At 40.8% G+C, this 25,134-nt stretch overlaps 1 protein-coding gene across 1 annotated transcript in view; it reads left to right on the top strand.

The window, feature by feature from the left end:
* cacna2d4b (calcium channel, voltage-dependent, alpha 2/delta subunit 4b) overlaps positions 1-16,671 on the top strand; it is a 103,576-nt gene extending 86,905 nt beyond the window's left edge. Inside the window, exons 30-38 of the mRNA XM_060927031.1 lie at positions 113-183; positions 2,471-2,546; positions 2,805-2,857; positions 3,161-3,216; positions 8,081-8,101; positions 8,390-8,507; positions 12,654-12,769; positions 13,741-13,823; positions 16,283-16,671. Coding sequence (XP_060783014.1) covers positions 113-183; positions 2,471-2,546; positions 2,805-2,857; positions 3,161-3,216; positions 8,081-8,101; positions 8,390-8,507; positions 12,654-12,769; positions 13,741-13,823; positions 16,283-16,375 — 687 coding nt within the window. The 3' untranslated portion in view covers positions 16,376-16,671. The remainder of the gene's footprint in view (positions 1-112; positions 184-2,470; positions 2,547-2,804; positions 2,858-3,160; positions 3,217-8,080; positions 8,102-8,389; positions 8,508-12,653; positions 12,770-13,740; positions 13,824-16,282) is intronic.
* The last annotated feature ends 8,463 nt before the right edge of the window (positions 16,672-25,134 follow it).

Below are 25,134 nucleotides of genomic sequence, written 5' to 3'. Positions count from 1 at the left end.
CATTAAATAATCCAAAAATCAAAATAATGCAAAAAAAAGAAAAAGTGACTATAAATAATGCTTTTATATTTACACAGAGATAATCTCACAGACTGACACTTGTCTAACACAGGTTGGAAAATTCTTCGGGGAAATCGACGGATCAGTGATGGCTCAGCTAATCAAAACAGGCTTGTTTAAAAGGTAGTTTCCCTCAGAATTATACAAAGAAAGGAATAACACAAAACAGGTCTGGGAAAGTACATTACCTCAAAGTTGATTATTTTATTTTAACAGCAGTGTTCCATCAGTAGTATCTCATACCACTTCAATGAGCTAGCAATCACAATTATGTATTGATTAAAGAATGACACATACTTTTTATCCATTTATAGTTACATTTAATGTTGTGGATGAGCTCATTCATGAGACAAGTTAATTAACAGTTATTCCACGAAATCGAGTCGTACATGAGCTGATAGCTGATGAGGCGCGTAGCACTGAGTTGTCTATAAGCCATGTATGACGAGATTGAGTGGAATAACTGTTTTATTCTATCCACATTCACTGGATTTTGAGAAACGGAGCATTTTTATTTTTATTTTTTGCAAATTTGATGAATAAAAACTTTATACAAAAAGTCTGACAAGATCATTTCCACTTAGAACGTAAACAAACTGGCGAAATGACTGTGGCAATTTGTGAAAAATGCTATAATAATAATTCTTGAAGAATAAAAAAAGATATGTTCTTACCATCAAATACTTGTATTCCATATTTTGTTAATTTTTTTCTGTATTTTTTAGGGTTTTGTTTTCAAGTAGAGTTTTTATTTCGCCCTCGGTTGGTTCAGCAACACGCTCCGCCATTTTGTTTTTCTCTACTCATGGTATATGAGCTGATATCATAGTAGTAGGGTAACCAATCGGAGCATGCGATTGCTCACATCCAGTGTATGTGGATAGAATATACAACCCCGATTCCAAAAAAGTTGGGACAAAGTACAAATTGTAAATAAAAACGGAATGCAATGATGTGGAAGTTTCAAAATTCCATGTTTTATTCAGAATAGAACATAGATGGCATATCAAATGTTTAAACTGAGAAAATGTATCATTTAAAGAGAAAAATTAGGTGATTTTAAATTTCATGACAACAACACATCTCAAAAAAGTTGGGACAAGGCCATGTTTACCACTGTGAGACATCCCCTTTTCTCTTTACAACAGTCTGTAAACGTCTGGGGACTGAGGAGACAAGTTGCTCAAGTTTAGGGATAGGAATGTTAACCCATTCTTGTCTAATGTAGGATTCTAGTTGCTCAACTGTCTTGGGTCTTTTTTGTCGTATCTTCCATTTTATGATGCGCCAAATGTTTTCTATGGGTGAAAGATCTGGACTGCAGGCTGGCCAGTTCAGTACCCGGACCCTTCTTCTATGCAGCCATGATGCTGTAATTGATGCAGTATGTGGTTTGGCATTGTCATGTTGGAAAATGCAAGGTCTTCCCTGAAAGAGACGTCGTCTGGATGGGAGCATATGTTGCTCTAGAACCTGGATATACCTTTCAGCATTGATGGTGTCTTTCCAGATGTGTAAGCTGCCCATGCCACACGCACTAATGCAACCCCAAACCATCAGAGATGCAGGCTTCTGAACTGAGCGCTGATAACAACTCGGGTCGTCCTTCTCCTCTTTAGTCTGAATGACATGGCGTCCCTGATTTCCATAAAGAACATCAAATTTTGATTCGTCTGACCACAAAACAGTTTTCCACTTTGCTACAGTCCATTTTAAATGAGCCTTGGCCCAGAGAAGACGTCTGCGCTTCTGGATCCTGTTTAGATACGGCTTCTTCTTTGAACTATAGAGTTTTAGCTGGCAACGGCGGATGGCACGGTGAATTGTGTTCACAGATAATGTTCTCTGGAAATATTCCTGAGCCCATTTTGTGATTTCCAATACAGAAGCATGCCTGTATGTGATGCAGTGCCGTCTAAGGGCCCGAAGATCACGGGCCCCCAGTATGGTTTTCCGGGCTTGACCCTTACACACAGAGATTCTTCCAGATTCTCTGAATCTTTTGATGATATTATGCACTGTAGATGATGATATGTTCAAACTCTTTGCAATTTTACACTGTCGAACTCCTTTGAGCCAATATTTGGCATGAAATTTCAAAATGTCTCACTTTCGACATTTGATATGTTGTCTATGTTCTATTGTGAATACAATATCAGTTTTTGAGATTTGTAAATTATTGCATTCCGTTTTTATTTACAATTTGTACTTTGTCCCAACTTTTTTGGAATTGGGGTTGTGTGTGTGTGTGTGTGTATATATATATATATATATATATATATATATATATATATATATATATATATATATATATTCTACATACATACATAGAACTGATGGGGCGAATACATTTTGTTGCCGCACTTTTTTTTTTAATCATTACAAATGCTTCCTCTGCTCCTGCCAACAGGGTGGCTTTGTACGACTACCAGGCCATGTGCAAGAACACCCATCATCATGCCAGTGCAGCTCGACCCCTGCTGAGTGTACATTTCTCTAAAGATTTTCCTCAAGTGTTCCTTCTAACAAACCTGACTGTCATACTGACATTCCCATGAACCTGACTCAGTCAGGACTTTTAGACATGAATATCTCCAGCAGCAGAACTGATAACCTGTGACTTACATGAACACACTATTTACACTCAAACACTCACAAACCTCAACCTCTGAAGTCATTCATGTATAAAGCTGTATTATGTCCAATGATTCCAGTTAATGTCTTTATAATTTAACCCTTCACAGCCTTTCTACAGTCTGATAGCATCAGTCAAGTGGCTTTTCTCCAACCTCATGCTGTAAGTGCAGGGTTTTGTTGTTATTTTATTACATTACATTAGTGGCATTTATCAGACGCTCTTATCTAGAGTGACATACAGTACAACATACCCACAGCAGCCTGGGGAGCAGTTGGGGGTTAGGTGCTTTGCTCAAGGGCACTTCAGCCATTCCTGCTGGTCCAAGGAATCAAACCAGTGACCTTTTGGTCCCAAAGCTGCTCTTCTCACCTTTAGGCCATGGTAGTTGTTGTTTTTGACAGGAAGTTGTTTGAAAATGACTTTCCCTTCCCTCTTCTGAAATTTTGCGTTCACTGCTTTCAGATTTCTTTTGGAGTTCAACATCTGTGGGCTGTGGCATAATGACTACCTGGTAGACGGTAGGTGATCACAAACAATAGGTATCATCATATATCATATTTTGTTCGGGGTTGGTTCTCGGTGTAGCAATCAGATAATTTGGATCGATGCATTGATTTGATTTGATTTAAAAGGCAGTTAAAATTAATCAAATAAATCAGATTGATTTTAAATGATTTATGTTGATTATTATCAAAAAAGGACAGACTAGTGTATAAAAAATAATTAATATTTTCGATGATGTATAAATAGGCTAGTGTCGTGGAAACTCTCAACTTAAACTCCCCCAAGCAAAAATGATTCAAAGTCCAAGAGGTTGCAGAAAGGTTTAGACTTTTATTAAATCAATTAATAAAAGCCGAGTCCGGTCTGCAGATTGAACCAACTCAAAATCACAAAGTTCTAATTTTATACTGTCTCAAAAAAAAAAAAGCACAGTTTATACAAATAATCTCATTGGTTAACATGTCACGTCATACCACTTCAATGTTTTCTATTGGGCAGTACGTCTCACACTTCTTATATTTTGTATCAACTGAGCCAAATTTTCCAGTATGAATGGTAAATTCGGAAAGAATCAAAACATATGATAAGAAGTGGTATGTCATGAACAACACAGCATTCAGAGCATACAATACATGATTCAAAATGACTGGAGTCAAATCAGGTTAAAGGCTAATACAGGCCACAGGTGTGAACGAACACAACACTCATGGCCTTGGCCAGTCCACCACAACATACGTAGGATTAAAAAAGAAAATGCACATTGCGGTTTGTAACAATACCCAATTCAGAATAACTTGATAAAATGTATTACGTCAGCATGCAAAACACTCCAGAATGAACAGTTGCTTAATTCAACATGGCCTTCACTCACTCATTACAACATATGATAACACTGCAGGTGCTGGAGTTAGAGTAAATACCAGGGGTGGACAGTAATGAAGTACATTTACTTGAGTTCTGTACTTAAGTACACTTTTTGAGTACTTGTATTTTACTTGAGTATTTTTTTTTTAAACTTATGACTTTAACTTTACTACATTTGAAAGACAAATATCGTACTTTTCACTCCACTATATTTCTGTCAAGGTCCTCGTTACTCGTTACGTTACTATGAAGCAGCTTTGAAAGTGGATGTTTTTTCTTTTCTAAAACATGATTGGTTTTTTTGCAGGTGACACTGAGACAGCCTATCAGTAATCACTAGGATCACATCATGTCCATAGATTGTATAAAATCAAATTCAATGATTTCCCAGTAGCATTATTTAAACATGATCAGTTGATGGCAGAATGGAAGGAGGCGGTTCTTCTGGGGAATGCACACATTCATGGCCATACCTAGAACCCATGTTTCAGTTTTCTGAAAGGATTAAAGATATGTTTCATTTGAAATGTTTGATTTGTTTGCCGAAAACGAACCACATCACGGCCAAAAAAACTCGCGATCCAACCTGCGGAAGCATATTGAGGTATGTAAACGTTTTATTCCAAGAGAAAGCTTGCAACGAAGTTGTCTGTGCTTTTAGAGCTTGCGATAACATTGCAATAGCTATGCAGTCTGGTTAGTCAAATGACTTTCTACGGATTTGCCCGCCAAGTTGCCATAGCCTTGTCCATGGCTAACATTAACTTGGACACTGTTAGTTAGCATGTAAAAACGGAGTTACGCTAACATGAATAATGTGAACTTATCTGAAGTCCTTTCAGAAATATGTTTTCGCATAATCTTGACAAATAAACAGAATGTAGAAATCTTTCTTTTCTAGTAACGTTAGCTACCCAATATGATTTCGAGTTTGAAAAGAGTTTGCTAGCATGTCAGGTGGAGTTTCACTGACTAGCTAGCTTAACGTTAAACCACCATGATGGCACAGCATGCGTTCATTTTGTGAATTCACATTTCTGTCTTTGGTCACGGCATTAGGTTTTTTAAGCATTGTGGCAATAATACAACGATGTGTTGACAGAAAATGTACTTTTAATACTTAAGTATTTTTAAAAGCAAGTACTTCAGTACTTAAGTAAAAAATTGACTGGACAACTTTCACTTGTATCGGAGTAACATTTAACCAGTGGGATCTGTACTTTGACTTAAGTAATGAAGTTGGGTACTTTGTCCATCTCTGATAAATACACTTTTTGAATAGGCCTGTAATTTAACAAAAAACAACCTTCAGTATAAACAATCTCAATGTCTTTGCTGTATTTTACTGTAATTATGATCATTCACAAACCAATTTATTATTACTTTTAATAGGATTAACTTCAGGCGGCACGGTGGTGTAGTGGTTAGCGCTGTCGCCTCACAGCAAGAAGGTCCGGGTTCAAGCCCTGTGGCCGGCGAGGGCCTTTCTGTGCGGAGTTTGCATGTTCTCCCCGTGTCCGCGTGGGTTTCCTCCGGGTGCTCCGGTTTCCCCCACAGTCCAAAGACATGCAGGTTAGGTTAACTGGTGACTCTAAATTGAGCGTAGGTGTGAGTGTGAATGGTTGTCTGTGTCTATGTGTCAGCCCTGTGATGACCTGGTGACTTGTCCAGGGTGTACCCCGCCTTTCGCCCATAGTAAGCTGGGATAGGCTCCAGCTTGCCTGCGACCCTGTAGAAGGATAAAGCGGCTAGAGATAATGAGAGATGAGGATTAACTTCATTTATTCTTTACTCGAAATCAGTAGTATACTCGGCTTTGAATTAATATATAATCAGCATAAAAGTGTATGTGTGGTTATATGAATCAGAATACATTTGTAATTACTTAAGGTGTGTATGTTCGTGACTACATATGTCCATATAAAATCGCCACACTAGCAAGGTGATTTGCTCGTAACTCTGATAATTGAAATCCTTCTGTACATCATCATTCATGAATTAACAGTAGGTCTACCCCAGATTCTGAGTAACATATTGGAGGCTACTAAATCAGAGTAATATCATAGCACATTCAGTTTTCTCATCAAATATCGACTTGTTGCCTTCACACTCAAAATATCTTATTGTACCAGATTCAGTGGTATTATCTCATCTCATCTCATTATCTCTAGCCGCTTTATCCTGTTCTACAGGGTCGCAGGCAAGCTGGAGCCTATCCCAGCTGACTACGGGCGAGAGGCGGGGTACACCCTAGACAAGTCGCCAGGTCATCACAGGGCTGACACATAGACCATACATGTCAACCTATACGGAATGTCCGTATTTTATACGGATTTGATTCAATAAACGTAGTATACGGGCGTACAAATAAAGTTATACGGATTCTTTAAAAAAAACTTCAATATTTATTTAGAGCTATAATCAATTCCCACGATGATAAAAGAGCGCATAACATTTACAAACGTACTGTACACCACAGAAAGCACAAACAGCCAGTAAAGAGTCTTATGAAATCGCGCGTTATCTTGTGGTAGCGAGACTTCGTTCCACTTCTGATCATGCGCACACCGCATTGCGAGAATCCCGCCAACCGGGAAGTAACATTTTGTTTGAAATGCGTATTTCCACCTGAGCGACTTTCACTAGCGACTGAAAAGATTCTGAATGGGCACTCCGGCAAGATCAACACAGACACTTGCTGTGACATGCAGCCTAGTGAGTATTGGTGCAGACTGCTAAAAAAGCTGTCAAGGAGTACAATTCAGAACATTAGAGTGACACTTTGTGTTTTTGTCAAACATTGGAGCTTTGTATTCATCCTGAAGGTTTATTGTTATTAATATTGAATAAAAAGTAACTTGGATATATCATTGTTAATTATCATTCAAATTTTAGGTAAATTATTTTAATTTGCATCTTATACGGGGGGCGGCACGGTGGTGTAGTGGTTAGCGCTGTCGCCTCACAGCAAGAAGGTCCTGGGTTCGAGCCCCGGGGCCGGCGAGGGCCTTTCTGTGTGGAGTTTGCATGTTCTCCCCGTGTCCGCGTGGGTTTCCTCCGGGTGCTCCGGTTTCCCCCACAGTCCAAAGACATGCAGGTTAGGTTAACTGGTGACTCTAAATTGACCGTAGGTGTGAATGTGAGTGTGAATGGTTGTTTGTGTCTATGTGTCAGCCCTGTGATGACCTGGCGACTTGTCCAGGGTGTACCCCGCCTTTCGCCCGTAGTCAGCTGGGATAGGCTCCGGCTTGCCTGCGACCCTGTAGAAGGATAAAGCGGCTAGAGATAATGAGATGAGATGAGATGAGATGAGATCTTATACGGATTTTATAAGGGAAATACAGATTTTGGAGGTTGGTTATACAGGTTTGAGTGACCAAAGGTTGACATGTATGCATAGACACAGACAACCATTCACACCTATGGTCAATTTAGAGTCACCAGTTAACCTAACCTGCATGTCTTTGGACTGTGGGGGAAACCGGAGCACACCCACGCAGACAACATGCAAACTCTGCACAGAAAGGCCCTCGCCGGCCACGGGGCTCGAAGCCAGACCTTCTTGCTGCGAGGCAACAGTGCTAACCACTACACCACTGTGCCGCCCAGTGGTATTATCAAATATGAAATTGTTACGGTAAAGATTCATTGTATCGTAGTATATTCAGTGATATGGTCAAATATTGAATTGTTGCCTTAAGAATCAAAACCATGTCATAGCAAATTCAGTGCTATCGAATCAATAGTATCATATTGTCTGGAAACCTGAGATTTAAACTCCTATTAAGAAATTATCCAGTACAACCAGGACAGAACGTGTTTAACCTCAGCCTGCGTAATCATCACCAGTGTGTTGAACTGCATCTATAACCCCATCATGCTGTTTTTATCACCCCGTGCCTCATATCTTTTTCATTTCATACCATTTCTGCATGTCTCCATGATCATGCCTGTGCCTGTACCCTTGTCGTCTGCTGTTCCATGTCCTCCTGTCTGTCCCTCACTGTCTCACAGCCAAGTCTGGATACCACACTAGTAAGTATTTTCAGCATTTTGCACCACTAACCATACACGCCCATGTTTGTCTTTGTGTTTTTGAGCATGCACCTGCATGGAGCCTTTGTTCCCCTGCCTTTAATAGACAAGTCAAATCAGTAGACAGTCGTGTAATTGTAATGCGTACAGTACTGACCTGAATATAGCAAAGTAGGACAGCACGATGTCGTGGTAACTAGGAGCCACCAGGGTTCTTCCACATGATCAGAAAGATTGTGTTGTAAATTGATAAATATACTGATACTTATCTTCCTGTTTCTCTTCCAGCGCACAAACAGAAGAAGGTCGAATCCCTGGTGCCATGTAACACTGAATACCCTGGATTCATGTACGACACCTCTATCAGAGAGACCAACAGCATCATTAAGTGTGGTCGCTGTCAAAAGTGAGTCTATAAATCCACCTCAGTCCTGAAGGGTGTTCAGTTAGTCTTTGTTTTCGCAGTTATTCCCAGCCTTAGAACAACACACTCACGGAATAAACTACCGATCAGTTGGCAAGCGTTCCCAAACACTAGGCTGGAAACCACTACACGAACATCATACATAATCTACTTTTAATTCTATTTTAAAACAGTACCATGATGTATATAGAGGATATTACACGGTTGCACAAATATATGAAGTTTATCTTCGAGTGGTGAATATATTCATGAAGCAGTGAAGCAAATGAGTGATATATTTTCAACACGAGAAGATAAACTTCATATCTTTGCACCACCATCTTATGTTCTTTATATTATATGGACACATCCACAAAACAAAACAAAAACACAAGTTAATCAAAAGAATTTTAATTTTGAACCGGTTCACCATTTTGACAACACGTGTCTCGTCAGCAGGAAAACATTGGGAGTGATGTCATTGGCGTGAAATATCAGGAATTATTATACATACAGGACACTTTTTCCATGGAATAAAAACGTGTTCTATTCCCTTCTAGTGGGTTTCATTCATTCATTTGGTTTGATAGCGTGCAATATTGTTAGCATATCGCTTATCCTACATGTATTACATCATTCTACCCAATGGAGAGTGAGCGTTGATTATGGTTTATGAGGTTGCATGGTTGTCAAGACAACATGACGTTACACATTGGAGACGTAAAACTTCTGTGCTAGCGAGTGACTGTGACAATTTGTAAACAGACATGGCCACCAGGTTTGCTTCATTAAATATGGAAGCTTTTGAGAGAATTTTGAAAGAGAAAGACACGTTGAACACCCGAAAGGTATAATAATAATAATAATAATAATAATAGCTGGCTTTTTTTCATGGTATATCAGCTATATTCCATTCAGCTACTCGTCTTCAACTCGTTCAATATCATGCTAGCTGAATGGAATATATCTGATATACCACTCAACACCAGTTAATGTTATTTAAATGTGTCACTCAGAGCTGCAATATATTTTGTATGAAAAATGCGAGTTCATATCTTCAAGCCAACGTGTGATTTTTCTTTTTATTATATCGACACATTCACAAACAAAAAGTACCCAAATTTATCAAAACAATTCATCGATTTCCTCACAAGTGACATGTCATAGTTTTGGTTCTCTATGTCCCGGATGTAGCTCGTATGAAAAATACAAATGACGTATTTCCCAGTAAAAGACTCATTTCCATATAATATAAGTTAATTTCTAACACTGTATTAATTTGTAGTCTAGAATAACACTGTCGAATTCTCAAATCTGATTGGTCAGTATTTGTTGATTCGTTTATAGTAGTTTGGCTGTAATTGAAAATAAATGTGCTCGATTTAAGGTATAACAGCTCATTCATAGCAACTAGTATAGTTAATGCTCCACATAATCTAAGATTAATACCGGTAATAGACTGAGTTAAAAAGCAAGGGATGGGTAGGAGTGGCGCCCTCAGTCTGACATTAGCTAGAGAGAGGCAAGATGACGAGGGAACTCACCATGATGATGATGAGTCAAAAAAGTGCCATTTATATTAAGAAATAAATACCACCCCGATTCCAAAAAAGTTGGGACAAAGTACAAATTGTAAATAAAAACGGAATGCAATAATTTACAAATCTCAAAAACTGATATTGTATTCACAATAGAACACAGACAACATATCAAATGTCGAAAGTGAGACATTTTGAAATTTCATGCCAAATATTGGCTCATTTGAAATTTCATGACAGCAACACATCTCAAAAAAGTTGGGACAGGGGCAATAAGAGGCTGGAAAAGTTAAAGGTACAAAAAAGGAACAGCTGGAGGACCAAATTGCAACTCATTAGGTCAATTGGCAATAGGTCATTAACATGACTGGGTATAAAAAGAGCATCTTGGAGTGGCAGCGGCTCTCAGAAGTAAAGATGGGAAGAGGATCACCAATCCCCCTAATTCTGCGCCGACAAATAGTGGAGCAATATCAGAAAGGAGTTCGACAGTGTAAAATTGCAAAGAGTTTGAACATATCATCATCTACAGTGCATAATATCATCAAAAGATTCAGAGAATCTGGAAGAATCTCTGTGCGTAAGGGTCAAGGCCTGAAAACCATACTGGGTGCCCGTGATCTTTGGGCCCTTAGACGGCACTGCATCACATACAGGCATGCTTCTATATTGGAAATCACAAAATGGGCTCAGGAATATTTCCAGAGAACATTATCTGTGAACACAATTCACCGTGCCATCCGCTGTTGCCAGCTAAAACTCTATAGTTCAAAGAAGAAGCCGTATCTAAACATGATCCAGAAGCGCAGACGTCTTCTCTGGGCCAAGGCTCATTTAAAATGGACTGTGGCAAAGTGGAAAACTGTTCTGTGGTCAGACGAATCAAAATTTGAAGTTCTTTATGGAAATCAGGGACGCCGTGTCATTCGGACTAAAGAGGAGAAGGACGACCCAAGTTGTTATCAGCGCTCAGTTCAGAAGCCTGCATCTCTGATGGTATGGGGTTGCATTAGTGCGTGTGGCATGGGCAGCTTACACATCTGGAAAGACACCATCAATGCTGAAAGGTATATCGAAGTTCTAGAGCAACATATGCTCCCATCCAGACGACGTCTCTTTCAGGGAAGACCTTGCATTTTCCAACATGACAATGCCAAACCACATACTGCATCAATTACAGCATCATGGCTGTATAGAAGAAGGGTCTGGGTACTGAACTGGCCAGCCTGCAGTCCAGATCTTTCACCCATAGAAAACATTTGGCGCATCATAAAACGGAAGATACGACAAAAAAGACCTAAGACAGTTGAACAACTAGAATCCTGCATTAGACAAGAATGGGTTAACATTCCTATCCCTAAACTTGAGCAACTTGTCTCCTCAGTCCCCAGACGCTTACAGACTGTTGTAAAGAGAAAAGGGGATGTCTCACAGTGGTAAACATGGCCTTGTCCCAACTTTTTTGAGATGTGTTGTTGTCATGAAATTTAAAATCACCTAATTTTTCTCTTTAAATGATCCATTTTCTCAGTTTAAACATTTGATATGTCATCTATGTTCTATTCTGAATAAAATATGGAATTTTGAAACTTCCACATCATTGCATTCCGTTTTTATTTACAATTTGTACTTTGTCCCAACTTTTTTGGAATCGGGGTTGTACGTAGAATCATTGATTTGGTGAAGTTGTCTGTTTGGATATGTTTAACATTTATAGAAGGAGGCTCCAATGTCAGTGTTTCGGAACAGGACATTTTTTATAATTGGAACTGTTTATAGATCTTATAACATAAGTGATACATTACATCACAAGCATTTATCAGATGCTCTTACCCAGAGTGATGTACGATATACCCAGAGCAGCCTGAGGTTAGGTTCCTTGTTCAAGGGCACTTCAGCCATTCCTGCTGGTCCAGGGAATCAAACCGGCGACCTTTTGGTCCCAAAGCTGCTTCTCTAACCATTAGGCTGTGGCTTCCCCCAATTCCAGGAATTGGGGGAAGCTACCAGGAATGAACTTGCTCATGGACATTAAGTCAAAGTCCCTTTCATGGTCTTCCCAGGCAGTCTCCTATCCCAGTACTAACCAGCTCTTTAAGGTGTATGGGTGCAGCGCCAATCTCCATTTCAGTAGCCCTCGGCCTCTCGTCTATACAGCTAGGGTTACAGTGGGGGGCTAGTCCTCTGGTAACCACGAGAGTTTGACTTCCCCATTCACATCTGTATTGCAGCATGCCTTGCCAGACAGTAGTAGGTACCATTTTTATGATGGTCTTTGGTATGACCCGACTGCGAGTAGAACTCGCAATCTCTCAGTCGAGAGGCGGACACGCTAACCACTAGGCCAACTCGTGGCATTAAGCATAACTATAAATAGTTAAAAGTAGGACATGTTCATTAATCAATAAGTAATTGTAATCGTTTGGCATGTTTATGTCGTATAAGAGAAATAAAACACTTCAGGATGTGCTAGAGGTAACAGTAACTCTTCAGACCAGGCACCATCGTGCTGTATTTTCCAATAACAGTACACCCTGAAGTGTTTTATCCCTTATATAAAATGTAATAACTTGGAGCTGATGATGATGATGATGATGATGGTGTGTTGCAGGACATTTGTGCTCCAGCAGGTTGTGAACACTAACCTGGTGATGCTGATGGTGCAGGCTGACTGTGACTGCTCACGCCAGTACTCCCCCATCACGCTCAATCCAAGAGAAGTCAAATATATCCTGCTCCAACTCTTTATAACCACCAGTCTTGGCTTACTCAATTACTCAACCTCAATTCCATCCTCCCTGTATGAAATATTTTGTAAAGATTCCTTGTTAAGTGTTTTGAGGTAGGAAAGTCAAGTTTATTTGTGTAGCGCTTTTAACAATAAACATTGTCGCAAAGCAGCTTTACAGAATTTTAATGACTTGGCCTAATTTTATCCCTAATCTATCCCCAATGAGCAAACCTGTGGCGACGGTGACAAGTGACACTCCCTCAGATGGCATGAGGAAGAAACCTCGAGAGGAACCAGACTCAAAAGGGAACCCATCCTCATTTGGGTGATAACAGACAACGTGATAATAGTTTTAACATGAAGCCTGTTTTGTTGAAGTTATAAACTGTTCATTGATGGAAACTTGAGTGCAAAACTGTTCATAACAACTGCAGTCCTAAAGTTAGCAAGTCAACTGTAGTCCTCAGCCAGAAAAGCATTACTGTAAGTGTCCAGAACATCTTCCAAATGTGACTTTCAACTGTCCATATGGGGCCGTCTTCTACAGGAGCGATGTGATGGGACTCCAACCAGACACAGGGCACCAGGATGGAAAAGGCAGGTCCATGATGGTGTTGATGGCAGGGTTAGCATGAAAGCTGAAGCTTTGGAAGCTGATCGTTTTGAGCACAGGGTCCAGATGATGATGTGAGACAGCTTGACAGACTAAAGGACTAAAGCACTGCTGCATCGCTCTCTTTAGATAGAGAGAACTTCTCACTGCTGTCACTTTCCACAAGTAGTCAAACAGCATTGTGGGTACTGGAAGAGGTTTAAAGGAAATGAAAGCAGTTCATGAAATTCAATGAAAGAAGTTTAAACTAAGAAGGTTAACTTAATCAGAATTGTTTTTTTTTTTACAACTGAAGATCAGATACTGATTATAAATACTAATATGCAAGTCATTTTTCCTTTAACTCCCGTGAACATAACGCAACCGTGAAATGCAACAGGATGAAATCGCAGAAGATACGCAGACGTCCCGAGTCCTGTCACGCATACCATCCTCATGTAAGCTTAAATGCCTTTAATTCATACAAATGCAGCAATTTCTTGTTAAAGTAATAAACTTTGCGGACTGATATAACACTATTTTATATACACACACATGCACTATGGACAAAAGTACTGTACACTGATCAGCCATAACATTATGACTACTGACAGGTGATGTGATTATTCACACTGATTATTCTATCCGCATTCACTGGATATGAGCAATCGCATGCTCTGATTGGCTACTCTACTACTAGGATATCAGCTCATATACCGTAAGGAGAGAAAAACAAAATGGCAGAGCGTGTTGCTGAACCAACCGAGGTCGAAATAAAAACTACTCGAAAACAAAACCTCAAAAAATACAAAAAAGCAACAAAATATGGAATGAAAGTGTTTGATGGTAAGAACGTATCTTTTTTTTTTCTCAAGAATTATTATAGCATTTTTCACAAATTGCTACTGTCATTTCGCCGTTTTTTTTTTCATCTCATCTCATTATCTCTAGCCGCTTTATCCTGTTCTACAGGGTCGCAGGCAAGCTGGAGCCTATCCCAGCTGACTACGGGCGAAAGGCGGGGTACACCCTGGACAAGTCGCCAGGTCATCACAGGGCTGACACATAGACACAGACAACCATTCACACTCACACTCACACCTACAGTCAATTTAGAGTCACCAGTTAACCTAACCTGCATGTCTTTGGACTGTGGGGGAAACCGGAGCACCCGGAGGAAACCCACGCGGACACGGGGAGAACATGCAATCTCCGCACAGAAAGGCCCTTGCCGGCCACGGGGCTCGAACCCGGACCTTCTTGCTGTGAGGCGACACCACTAACCACTACACCACTGTGCCGCCCCGCTTTTTTTTTTTTTACATTATAAATGGAAATGATTTTGCTGGACATTTTGTATAAAGGGGCGGCACGGTGGTGTAGTGGTTAGCGCTGTCGCCTCACAGCAAGAAGGTCCTGGGTTCGAGCCCCGGGGCCGGCGAGGGCCTTTCTGTGTGGAGTTTGCATGTTCTCCCCGTGTCCGCGTGGGTTTCCTCCGGGTGCTCCGGTTTCCCCCACAGTCCAAAGATATGCAGGTTAGGTTAACTGGTGACTCTAAATTGACCGTAGGTGTGAGTGTGAATGGTTGTCTGTGTCTATGTGTCAGCCCTGTGATGACCTGGCGACTTGTCCAGGGTGTACCCCGCCTCTCGCCCATAGTCAGCTGGGATAGGCTCCAGCTTGCCTGCGACCCTGTAGAAGGATAAAGCGGCTAGAGATAATGAGATGAGATGAGATTTTGTATAAAGTTTTTATTTATCGAATTTGCAAAAAAATAAAAATAAACATGCTCCGTTTCTCAAAGCCCAGTGAATGTGGATAGAATAAAACAATTATTCCACTCAATCTTGTCGTACATGGCTTATAGCCAACTCGTTGGCTATCAGCTCATGTACGACTCGATTTCGTGGTATAACTCTTAAATACCTCATTACAGTGGCACTTGTGAAGTGGTGGGATATATCAGGCATCCAGAGAACAGCCAGTTCTTGAAGTTGATGTGTTGGAAGCAGGAAAAATGGGCAAGTGTAAAGATCTGAGCGACTTTGACAAGGGCCAAATTGTGATGGTGAGATGACTGGGTCTGAGCATCTCCAAAATGGCACATCTTGTGGGGTGTTCCCGGTATGCAGTGGTTAGTACCTACCAAAAGTGGTCCAAGGAAGGACAACCAGTGACAGGGTCATGGGTGTCAAAGGCTCATCGATTCACATGGGGCACAAAGGCTAGCCCATATGGTCCAATCCCACAGAAGAGCTACGGTAGCACAAACCTTTCTGTTTTAGCCAGCATTAACGTTTTCATAATGTTATGGCTGGTCAGTGTATGCTCATATATTGAACATCCCATTCCAGTCTTTTCTTTGCTTCTACAGTAGAACAGCCATTCTTCTGAGAAGACTTTCCACTAAATTTTGGAACATGTGTTGGGTTTTGTGCTCATTTAACCAAAAGAGCATTAATGAAGTCAGGTATTGATGTTCTTAATTTCCCTGAGGGAACCCTCCCAAAGGGATCAATAAAGTTTTATCTAATCTAATCTAATCTAATCTAATCTAATCTAATCTAATCTAATCTAATCTAATCTAATCTAAACGAGGAGGCCTGGGGTTCAGTCAGCATTCCAGTTCATCCCAAAAGTGTTCAGTAGGGTTCAGGTCAGGACTCTAACCTTTGTAAACCATGTTTTCATGGAGCTTGCATTGTGCACAGGGGCATTTGAGTCCTTTAGTTCCAATGATGGGGAATCCATTGTGTGCTTCTAGCTTTGTGGCAACAGTTTGGGAAGACCTACAGATGTGTACAGTATGATGGTCTGGTGTCTACATACTTTTGGCCATAGAGTGTATGATTATACTGTAATTGGTCGCATTAACCCTGATCATTCCCATTTATTCGTGTTTTATTCTTTATTACAGGAAAATGCAAAAGACTGTGGTGGAGCGTGTGAGATTTCCGTATCAGTGGCTCTCTTCTTCATATCCCTAGTCACATCTCTGACTCTTCACTGATGAACAAGGACAAACACACCTCTGGTCCAGGCATTTGGGAGTCTGCACACTGGCTCCTGTTTTATAACTGCGAAGAATCTCTCTCTAGTGAACAGTGCACCACTGTGTATTATTAACAGTGGATATACATAATTGTGGATTGAAGCAGAACGTTTTAAATAAACCTATTTCACTGACTGCAACAGTAGGATGTTGAAAGACATGAACTATTAATAGTGTCTGAGAAAAAAAAGTTACGACATGCCAAGCCCAGAGTGGCACTAATTTTTATTTTGATGCGCTATTTAAATATTTTTTTTAATAAGAATGAAAAGGGTATGCATAGTTTTTATAGTGTTTGTGTAAAGAACTGTGTGATGTGAGCATTTATTAACAGCATGGCCCACTTAATGCTGTATTATCCGAACATCCGTTATTATAATTTTCATTTTTAAAGGCTTATCACGTGACACTTTCAACACTAAGCACTGAACATGCAGTATGTGTGATATCAACTTTCACATAGATTTTATTCATAAATACGAATCTTTATTTTAAACATAATTTCAGCCACATTAGGAGATTTAATAAAATGAATGCCTTCAGCTTGAATTGGCGATACATGATCTTGTTCTAGCTTATTTACTTAAAACATGTTAATATCTGGGACAATTACTTGGGCAGGACAAGATGCCAAAGATCCTGCTCAGTTGCTGGACCAGGAATGAATTATTCTCACTGCACTCAAACGAGAAGAGCTAAATGATGAATTCTTCTGATTACAGTGGTGCTTGAAAGTTTGTGAACCCTTTAGAATGTTCTATATTTCTGCATAAATATGACCTAAAACATCATCAGATTTTCACACAAGTCCGAAAAGTAGATAAAGAGAACCCAGTTAAACAAATGAGACAAAAAATATTATACTTGGTCATTTATTTATTGAGGAAAATGATCCAATAGTACATATCTGTGAGTGGCAAAAGTATGTGAACCCCTAGGATTAGCAGTTAATTTGAAGGTGAAATTAGAGTCAGGTGTTTTCAATCAATGGGATGACAATCAGGTGTGAGTGGGTACCCTGTTTTATTTAAAGAACAGGGATCTATCAAAGTCTGATCTTCACATCACATGTTTGTGGAAGTGTATCATGGCATGAACAAAGGAGATTTCTGAGGACCTCAGAAAAAGCGTTGATGATGCTCATCAGGCTGGAAAAAGTTACAGAACCATCTCTAAAGAGTTTGGACTCCACCAATCCACAGTCTGACAGATTGTGTACAAATGGAGGAAATTCAAGACCATTGTTCCCCTCCCCAGGAGTGGTTGACCAACAAAGATCATTCCAAGAGCAAGGCATGTAATAGTCGGCGAGGTCACAAAGGACCCCAGGGTAACTTCTAAGCAACTGAAGGCCTCTCTCACATTGGTTAATGTTCATGAGTCCACCATCAGGAGAACACTGAACAACAATGGTGTGCATGGCAGGGTCACAAGGAGAAAGCCACTGCTCTCCAAAAAGAACATTGCTGCTTGTCTGCAGTTTGCTAAAGATCACATGGATAAGCCAGAAGGCTATTGGAAAAATGTCTTGTGAATGGATGAGACTAAAATAGAACTTTTTGGTTTAAATGAGAAGCGTTATGTTTGGAGAAAGGAAAGCACTGCATTCCAGCATAAGAACCTTATCCCATCTGTGAAACATGGTGGTGGTAGTATCATGGTTTAGGCCTGTTTTGCTGCAGCTGGACCAGGACGGCTTGCCATCATTGATGGAACAATGAATTCTGAATTATACCAGCGAATTCTAAAGGAAAATGTCAGGACATCTGTCCATGAACTGAATCTCAAGAGAAAGTGGGTCATGCAGCAAGACAACGACCCTAAGCACACAAGTCGTTGTACCAAAGAATGGTTAAAGAGGAATAAAATTAATGTTTTGGAATGGCCAAGTCAAAGTCCTGACCTTAATCCAATGGAAATGTTGTGGAAGGACCTGAAGCAAGCAGTTCATGTGAGGAAACCCACCAACATCCCAGAGTTGAAGCTGTTCTGTACGGAGGAATGGGCTAAAATTCCTCCAAGCCGGTGTGCAGGACTGATCAACAGTTACTGGAAACATTTAGTTTCCTTGCTGCACAAGGGGGTCACACCAGATACTGAAAGCAAAGGTTCACATACTTTTGCCACTCACAGATATGTAATATTGGATCATTTTCCTCAATAGATAAATGACCAAGTATAATTTTTTTGTCTCGTTTGTTTAACTGGGTTCTCTTTATCTACTTTTAGGACTTGTGTGAAAATCTGATGATGTTTTAGGTCATATTTATTCAGAAATATAGAAAATTCTAAAGGGTTCACAAACTCTCAAGCACCACCGTAGTTTAATTTAAAGCACAAGGAAAAGCAGTGTCTTTTGCCTCAATTGGGAATGTTTATCTCCAGTATTATCATTTTCATGCATTTGGAAATTACAAGGTTGCATTTTTTTTTGTCGTTTATTTGTATAGCGCTTTTAACAACAGACATTGTCACGAAGCAGCTTTACAGAAAATTGAAAGACTTATATGAGCTAATTTTATCCCTCATTTATCCCTGATGAACAAGCCTGTGGCGATGGTGGTGAGGAAAAACTCCCTCAGACGACACAAGGAAGAAACCTCGAGAGGAGCCAGACTCAAAAGGGAACCCATCCTCATCTGGAAGATAACAGATAGCGTGATTATAAATGACTCGCTTTGATAACCGTGTCCTGTATAGTCACAAAGTATAATTGTGTAACCAGGAAATTCATTATAGTTTTAACATGAAGTCTATTTTGTTGAAGTTATCAGCTGTTTATTGATGGTGCCTTGAATGCAAGACTGTTCATGACAACTGTAGTCCTCAGCCATAAATGTATTACTGTAAGTATCCAGAGCTATCTTCCAAGTGCGTCTTTCGACTATCCATATGGGACCATCCTCCACAGGAGCGATGTGATGAGACTCCAGCCAGAAGTACGACATCAGGATGGATCAGGCGAGTCCGAGGAGCAGAAGAGGTCAGTATCACTGGTGTCTCAGGATTGACATGTAACTCGACAGAGAGACAGACAGAGGGAAGAGATAGAGGGAAGAAAACACAGGTTGTTAGGTATGCCCAATGTCACTTAATGGTTAAGAACAGTATATATTTTGCCCTGAGTGCAAGCACAGACTCCGGCAAAACTAACTATGACAGCATAACTAAAAGGTAGAGCCAGAAGGTAACACAGTCATGAGGCAGCCCCGGGACATAAAGCAGCAGCCACTCCACCGTCAACAAACCTGAGTGAACGTGTGAGAGTGGGGGGGCCGACAGCATCCATACATCCCAGTTTACCAAAACACTCTATGACTGCGCGCCCTCCAGATCTACTCCTTGACCTCATAAACTCCATTAACAAAAGGCTTGACTAAACAGATATGTTTTCAGCCTAGACTTAAACGCTGAGACTGTGTCTGAGTCCCGAACACTACTTGGAAGGCTGTTCCATAACTGTGGGGCTTTGTAAGAAAAAGCTCTAGCCCCCTGATGTAGCCTTCACTATATGAGGCACCAGCAGATAGCCTGCACCTGTTGATCTATGTAGGCATGGTGGGTCATAAAGGACCAGAAGTTCACTCAACTACTGTGGTACAAGACCATTTGGTGCTTGGTCAGCAAGCTTATTCACTAAACAGGTTTTTAAAAAAATCTTATTGACAGTAATGAAAGGTAGTTAATCTAAACTTGCATATGCGTCATTTCCTTTTGAGCGAGAGTTAAGGAATAAGGACTTTGTAGCTACTACAACTACCAATGAACATTATATAGCGTCTTTCTCCTAAACATTTCCAACATCTCAGTAAATACAAGGGTACTTCAAAAAGTTCTGGGCCTCACAAGAGGTCTAACTCCTATTTTGGGGTGTAACTATACTATAAAGCCTTTTATCACTGTCCACAAAAACTCAAGTGAAAGAAGCAATCAAAGAAGAAAGGAGAGGAAAGCTTCGAGCTGACGTGATGTTGCTCCAGGACAATGTGCCTGTCCACACAATACAGCTGGCAGTGTCAGAAACAGCCAAACATGGCTTTGAACTGTTGCCCCATGCATCTTACTCACCCAACCTGGCACCGCCTGACTCCTATCCGTTTCCCAAACTGAAATCCTACTGGTGTGGTCGCCATTTTCAGAGTGATGAAGAAGTCATCCATGCTGTTCAGGAGAACCTGGAGGCTCAAGATGTGACCTTCTTCCTCAAAGGGATAGTGAAGCTTGAACATCGGTGGACCAAGTGCACTGAAGTTAAAGGAGACCATGTTGAAAAATAATGCAAGAACAATCTTTGTCCTGTGACGATTTCTGGGTAAGGCCGAGGACTTTTTGAAGTACCCTCATAAATTAGCACCTCACTGTATGTTAAAGGAAATGAACCGTAATATACAAATTTATTTGTAATTAAGCATGTTGACATGTAATTCAAAGTGGCACTAAGTTGAGGTAGTAATTCTGAAAGGATATTGATTATTTTCACATTTAAAAGTGGCTAGGTTAGGGCAGGGCCAGCTCTAGGTCTTTGGCTGCCCTAGGCGAGATTGAGATTGAGCGCGCTGCTTAATTTGAGGGGAACCTCGGCCGGAGTGTGCTCCGTAACCTCGGCCGGAGCACTCCTGGAGCAAGCCGGTGCGCACTGCTTAATTTGAGGGGAACCTCGGCCGGAGCACTCCGGGAGCAAGCCGGAGCGCGCTCCGGAACCTCGGACGTTGGCGTGTATGTGTATGGCGATGGGTTTTTAACGACATAGGTATACAGATCACGTGGGCCGAAGTCAGGTAAAGACGAGGGCTTCGTGTACTTCCGTACGTCAGTGAACAATCCTGGTGGAAGCAGGTAAACGTCGTTCTCTAAGCCTGCTAACCTCAATTTTTGCAAATACCTCTCCCTCTGCTCGCCCTGTAAATGCCCTATGTCGCTGGATAGCGAAGGTATTTTCTGCATCTCGCTCCTTTTTCTTGTATGTTCTCCGTTTGTCGCCTTCCTTGCATTCAAACCGATTCGAGCCGAAGTCCGCTACATGTCCAAAATGGTGGTCGCGTTTACGAAGGTCACGTGACTGAAAAGGGTCTATAGCAATCGCCGGCTATGATTACGTGGCCAAAACAGAGAATAGCCGTGGATGCGCACTTGCGCCCCCGAAGACACACGGGGTGAACCACTGCGCTTATTGTTTCATGATTAACAACCACCACCACCACCCCACCCCACCCCACTTTTTTTGACAAATCGCACCCTGACTACATGCTTTGCTGTACAATTAAATTAGGCTAAGACATTATAATGCTGACTCGTTTTCAGAATAGTGGAAGTCATAATTTTTCTCCCCCCGTTTCTGCGCCCCTGGATGGACGCAGCGCCCTTAGCATTTGCCTATATTGCCTATGGCACGGGCCGGCTCTGGGTTAGGGCATCGGTCAAAATACGTGTACACCACCATATTTATCTGCACCACTATAAGAATACTGTGAAAATTCAAAATGAGGCTGTGGGATTGATGATGTAGAAGTTGCTGAAGCCGGATCCTGGCGAGACTCCTTTTAGCCTTTTAAACCCATGGCTTCGCTACTTTGAACTGGGATAACTGTTTCCTCATCACTGCTGGATTCCATGTTATTGAGAGTATTTTGCTTTCAGCTTATTGCATGTGGTAAAAGTTAGCAGTAGAGTGTTTTTATAGTCTATATATATACTATGATGTATCACTCACTCACTCATTTTCACAATAAACGTATACATGCACACTCTCACGGGAAGCAATTCCAGAGGTGGACAAAGTACCCAACTTCATTACTTAAGTCAAAGTACAGATCCCACTGGTCAAATGTTACTCCGATACAAGTGAAAGTTGTACAGTCAATTTTTTACTTAAGTTAAAGTACTAAAGTACTTGCTTTTAAAAATACTTAAGTATTAAAAGTACATTTTCTGTCAACGCATTGTTGTATTATTGCCACAACGCTTACAAAACCTAATGCCTCTGAAACAATCTACTGGATTCACAAAATGAACGCATGCTGTGCCATCATGGTGGTTTAACGTTAAGCTAGCTAGTCAGTGACGCTCCACCTGACATGCTAGCAAACGCTTTTCAAACTCAAAATCATATTGGGTAGCTAATGTTACTAGAAAAGAAAGATTTCTACCTACATTCTGTATATTTGGCAAGATTATGCTAAAACCTTTCTGAAAGGATTTCAGATAAGTTCACATTATTCATGTTAGCGTAACTTCATTTTTACATGCTAACTAAGAGTGTTCAAGTTAATGTTAGCCATGGACACGGCTACGGCAACTTGGCGGGCAAATCCGTAGAAAGTCATTTGACTAACCAGACTGCATAGCTATTGCAATGTTATCGCAAGCTCTAAAAGCACAGACAACTTCACTGCAAGCTTTCTCTTGGGATAAAACATTTATATACCTCAATATGCTTCCACAGGTTGGATGGCGAGTTTTTGTAGGCCGTGATGTGGTGTTTTAGGCAAAGCAAACATTTAAAACGAAATGAATCTTTAATCCTTTCAGAAAACTGAAACATGGGTTCTAGGTATGGCCATGGGTGTGTGCGTTCTCCAGAAGAACCGCCTCCTTCCATTCTGCCACCAACTGATCGTGTTAAATAATGCTGCTGAGAAATCATTGATCTTGATTTTATCCAGTCTATGGACGTGATGTGACCCTAGTGATGACTGATAGGCTGTCTCAGTGTCACCTGCGAAAAAACCAATCACGTTTTAGAAAAGAAAAAAAACATCCACTTTCAAAGCTGCTTCATAGTAACGAGTAACAGGGAGCTTGATAGAAATGTAGTGGGGCGGCACGGTGGTGTAGTGGTTAGCGCTGTCGCCTCACAGCAAGAAGGTCCGGGTTCGAGCCCCGTGGCCGGCGAGGGCCTTTCTGTGTGGAGTTTGCATGTTCTCCCCGTGTCCGCGTGGGTTTCCTCCGGGTGCTCCAGTTTCCCCCACAGTCCAAAGACATGCAGGTTAGGTTAACTGGTGACTCTAAATTGAGCGTAGGTGTGAATGTGAGTGTGAATGGTTGTCTGCGTCTATGTGTCAGCCCTGTGATGACCTGGCAACTTGTCCAGGGTGTACCCCGCCTTTCGCCCGTAGTCAGCTGGGATAGGCTCCAGCTTGCCTGCAACCCTGTAGAAGGATAAAGCGGCTAGAGATAATGAGATGGGAGATGAGAAATGTAGTGGAGTGAAAAGTACAATATTTGTCTTTCAAATGTAGTGAAGTTAGTCATAAGTTTCCAAGAAAAATAATACTCAAGTAAAGTACAGTACTCAAGTAAATGTACTTCGTTACTGTCCACTTCTGAGCAATTCTGATGTCATGATGGCTGTGCCGGTTGAACACAAGAGATCCTTATAAAATTACGCATTTTCTCCATGTTTATTCCACTGTAGACACATAAAAACATTACAGAAACACTGTCCTAGAATTGATATGACTAGAATTCAGTCAGCTTTCAGCGATCATTTCCTTTTAGCTTAATTAATACGTCACTTACCAAAGAAAACAGTTTTCCAAGGAATAGTGGTTTTAAATTGAATATCTGGTACAAGATCAGTCTATCCGAATGGATATGGCAAGCTAATGTCTGTACCATTAGAGTGTAATTATATGACGGTACATTTTATAATGTTAAACTAACATCACTTCTTTTGAAATTGAAATGTTGATATTGAGAGCCAGGACTGTTAGGATAATAGGACAAGCGTGAAGATAAATCAACATGTATGAAAATGTCCTAAATGTTTTCTCAAAAATCCTGTCAAGGCAGCTCAAGTGATCTAGCAAGTAAAGATTATGAATAAATATCAGCCATCCATTAGTTATACCACTTATCCGTCAGGGTCACGGAGGAAGTCGGAGCCAATCCCAGCTGAATTCTGGTGAAAGGCAGGGTTCACTCTGGGAAGGTCGTGAATCTATCACAGGGCTGACACAGAGACCAACAACTATTCACGCTCACATTCACAACTATGGGCAATTTAGAGCAGTCAGTTGATCTAATCCTCATGGACTGTGAGAGGAAACCCATACAGACATGAAGAGAACATGCAAACTTTACACACAAGGTCAAAACACAGAACCTTCTTGCTGTGAGTCAACAGTGATCACCACTGCACCACCATGCTGGAGTAAACACCAGCGTCCTGAAATCCCGTCTGGTGATCCAGCTGGATAGTGTTAGAAATGTAGATTTTGAAAAACCTCTCGTGGAAATTCTGTTTAATTAGCTTGAGGTCAACTAGATGGCTAATGCTAGTGATAGAAACAGTATTAAGAACACACAAGGATTCGTTATAATTATCTGCTAATTACAATTAACAGTGATTCCACAAAATCGAGTCGTACATGAGCTGCTAAGCCATATACGACAAGATTGAGTGGAATAACCGTCTATCCACATTCACTGGATTTTGAGAAACGGAGCATTTTTATTTTTTGCAAATTCGATAAATAAAAACTTTATACAAAACGGCCAACAAAATCATTTCCGCTTAGAATGTAAACAAACCGGCGAAATGACGAACAATTTGTGAAAATGCTATAATCATCTCATCTCATTATCTGTAGCCGCTTTATCCTGTTCTACAGGGTCGCAGGCAAGCTGGAGCCTATCCCAGCTGACTACGGGCGAAAGGCGGGGTACACCCTGGACAAGTCGCCAGGTCATCACAGGGCTGACACACAGACACAGAC

Source organism: Neoarius graeffei, chromosome 8 (assembly GCF_027579695.1).
Source record: "Neoarius graeffei isolate fNeoGra1 chromosome 8, fNeoGra1.pri, whole genome shotgun sequence".
NCBI classification, from domain to species: Eukaryota; Metazoa; Chordata; class Actinopteri; order Siluriformes; family Ariidae; genus Neoarius; species Neoarius graeffei.
Note: the sequence above shows the minus strand (reverse complement) of the source record. Positions and strands in the feature narration are given on the sequence as shown.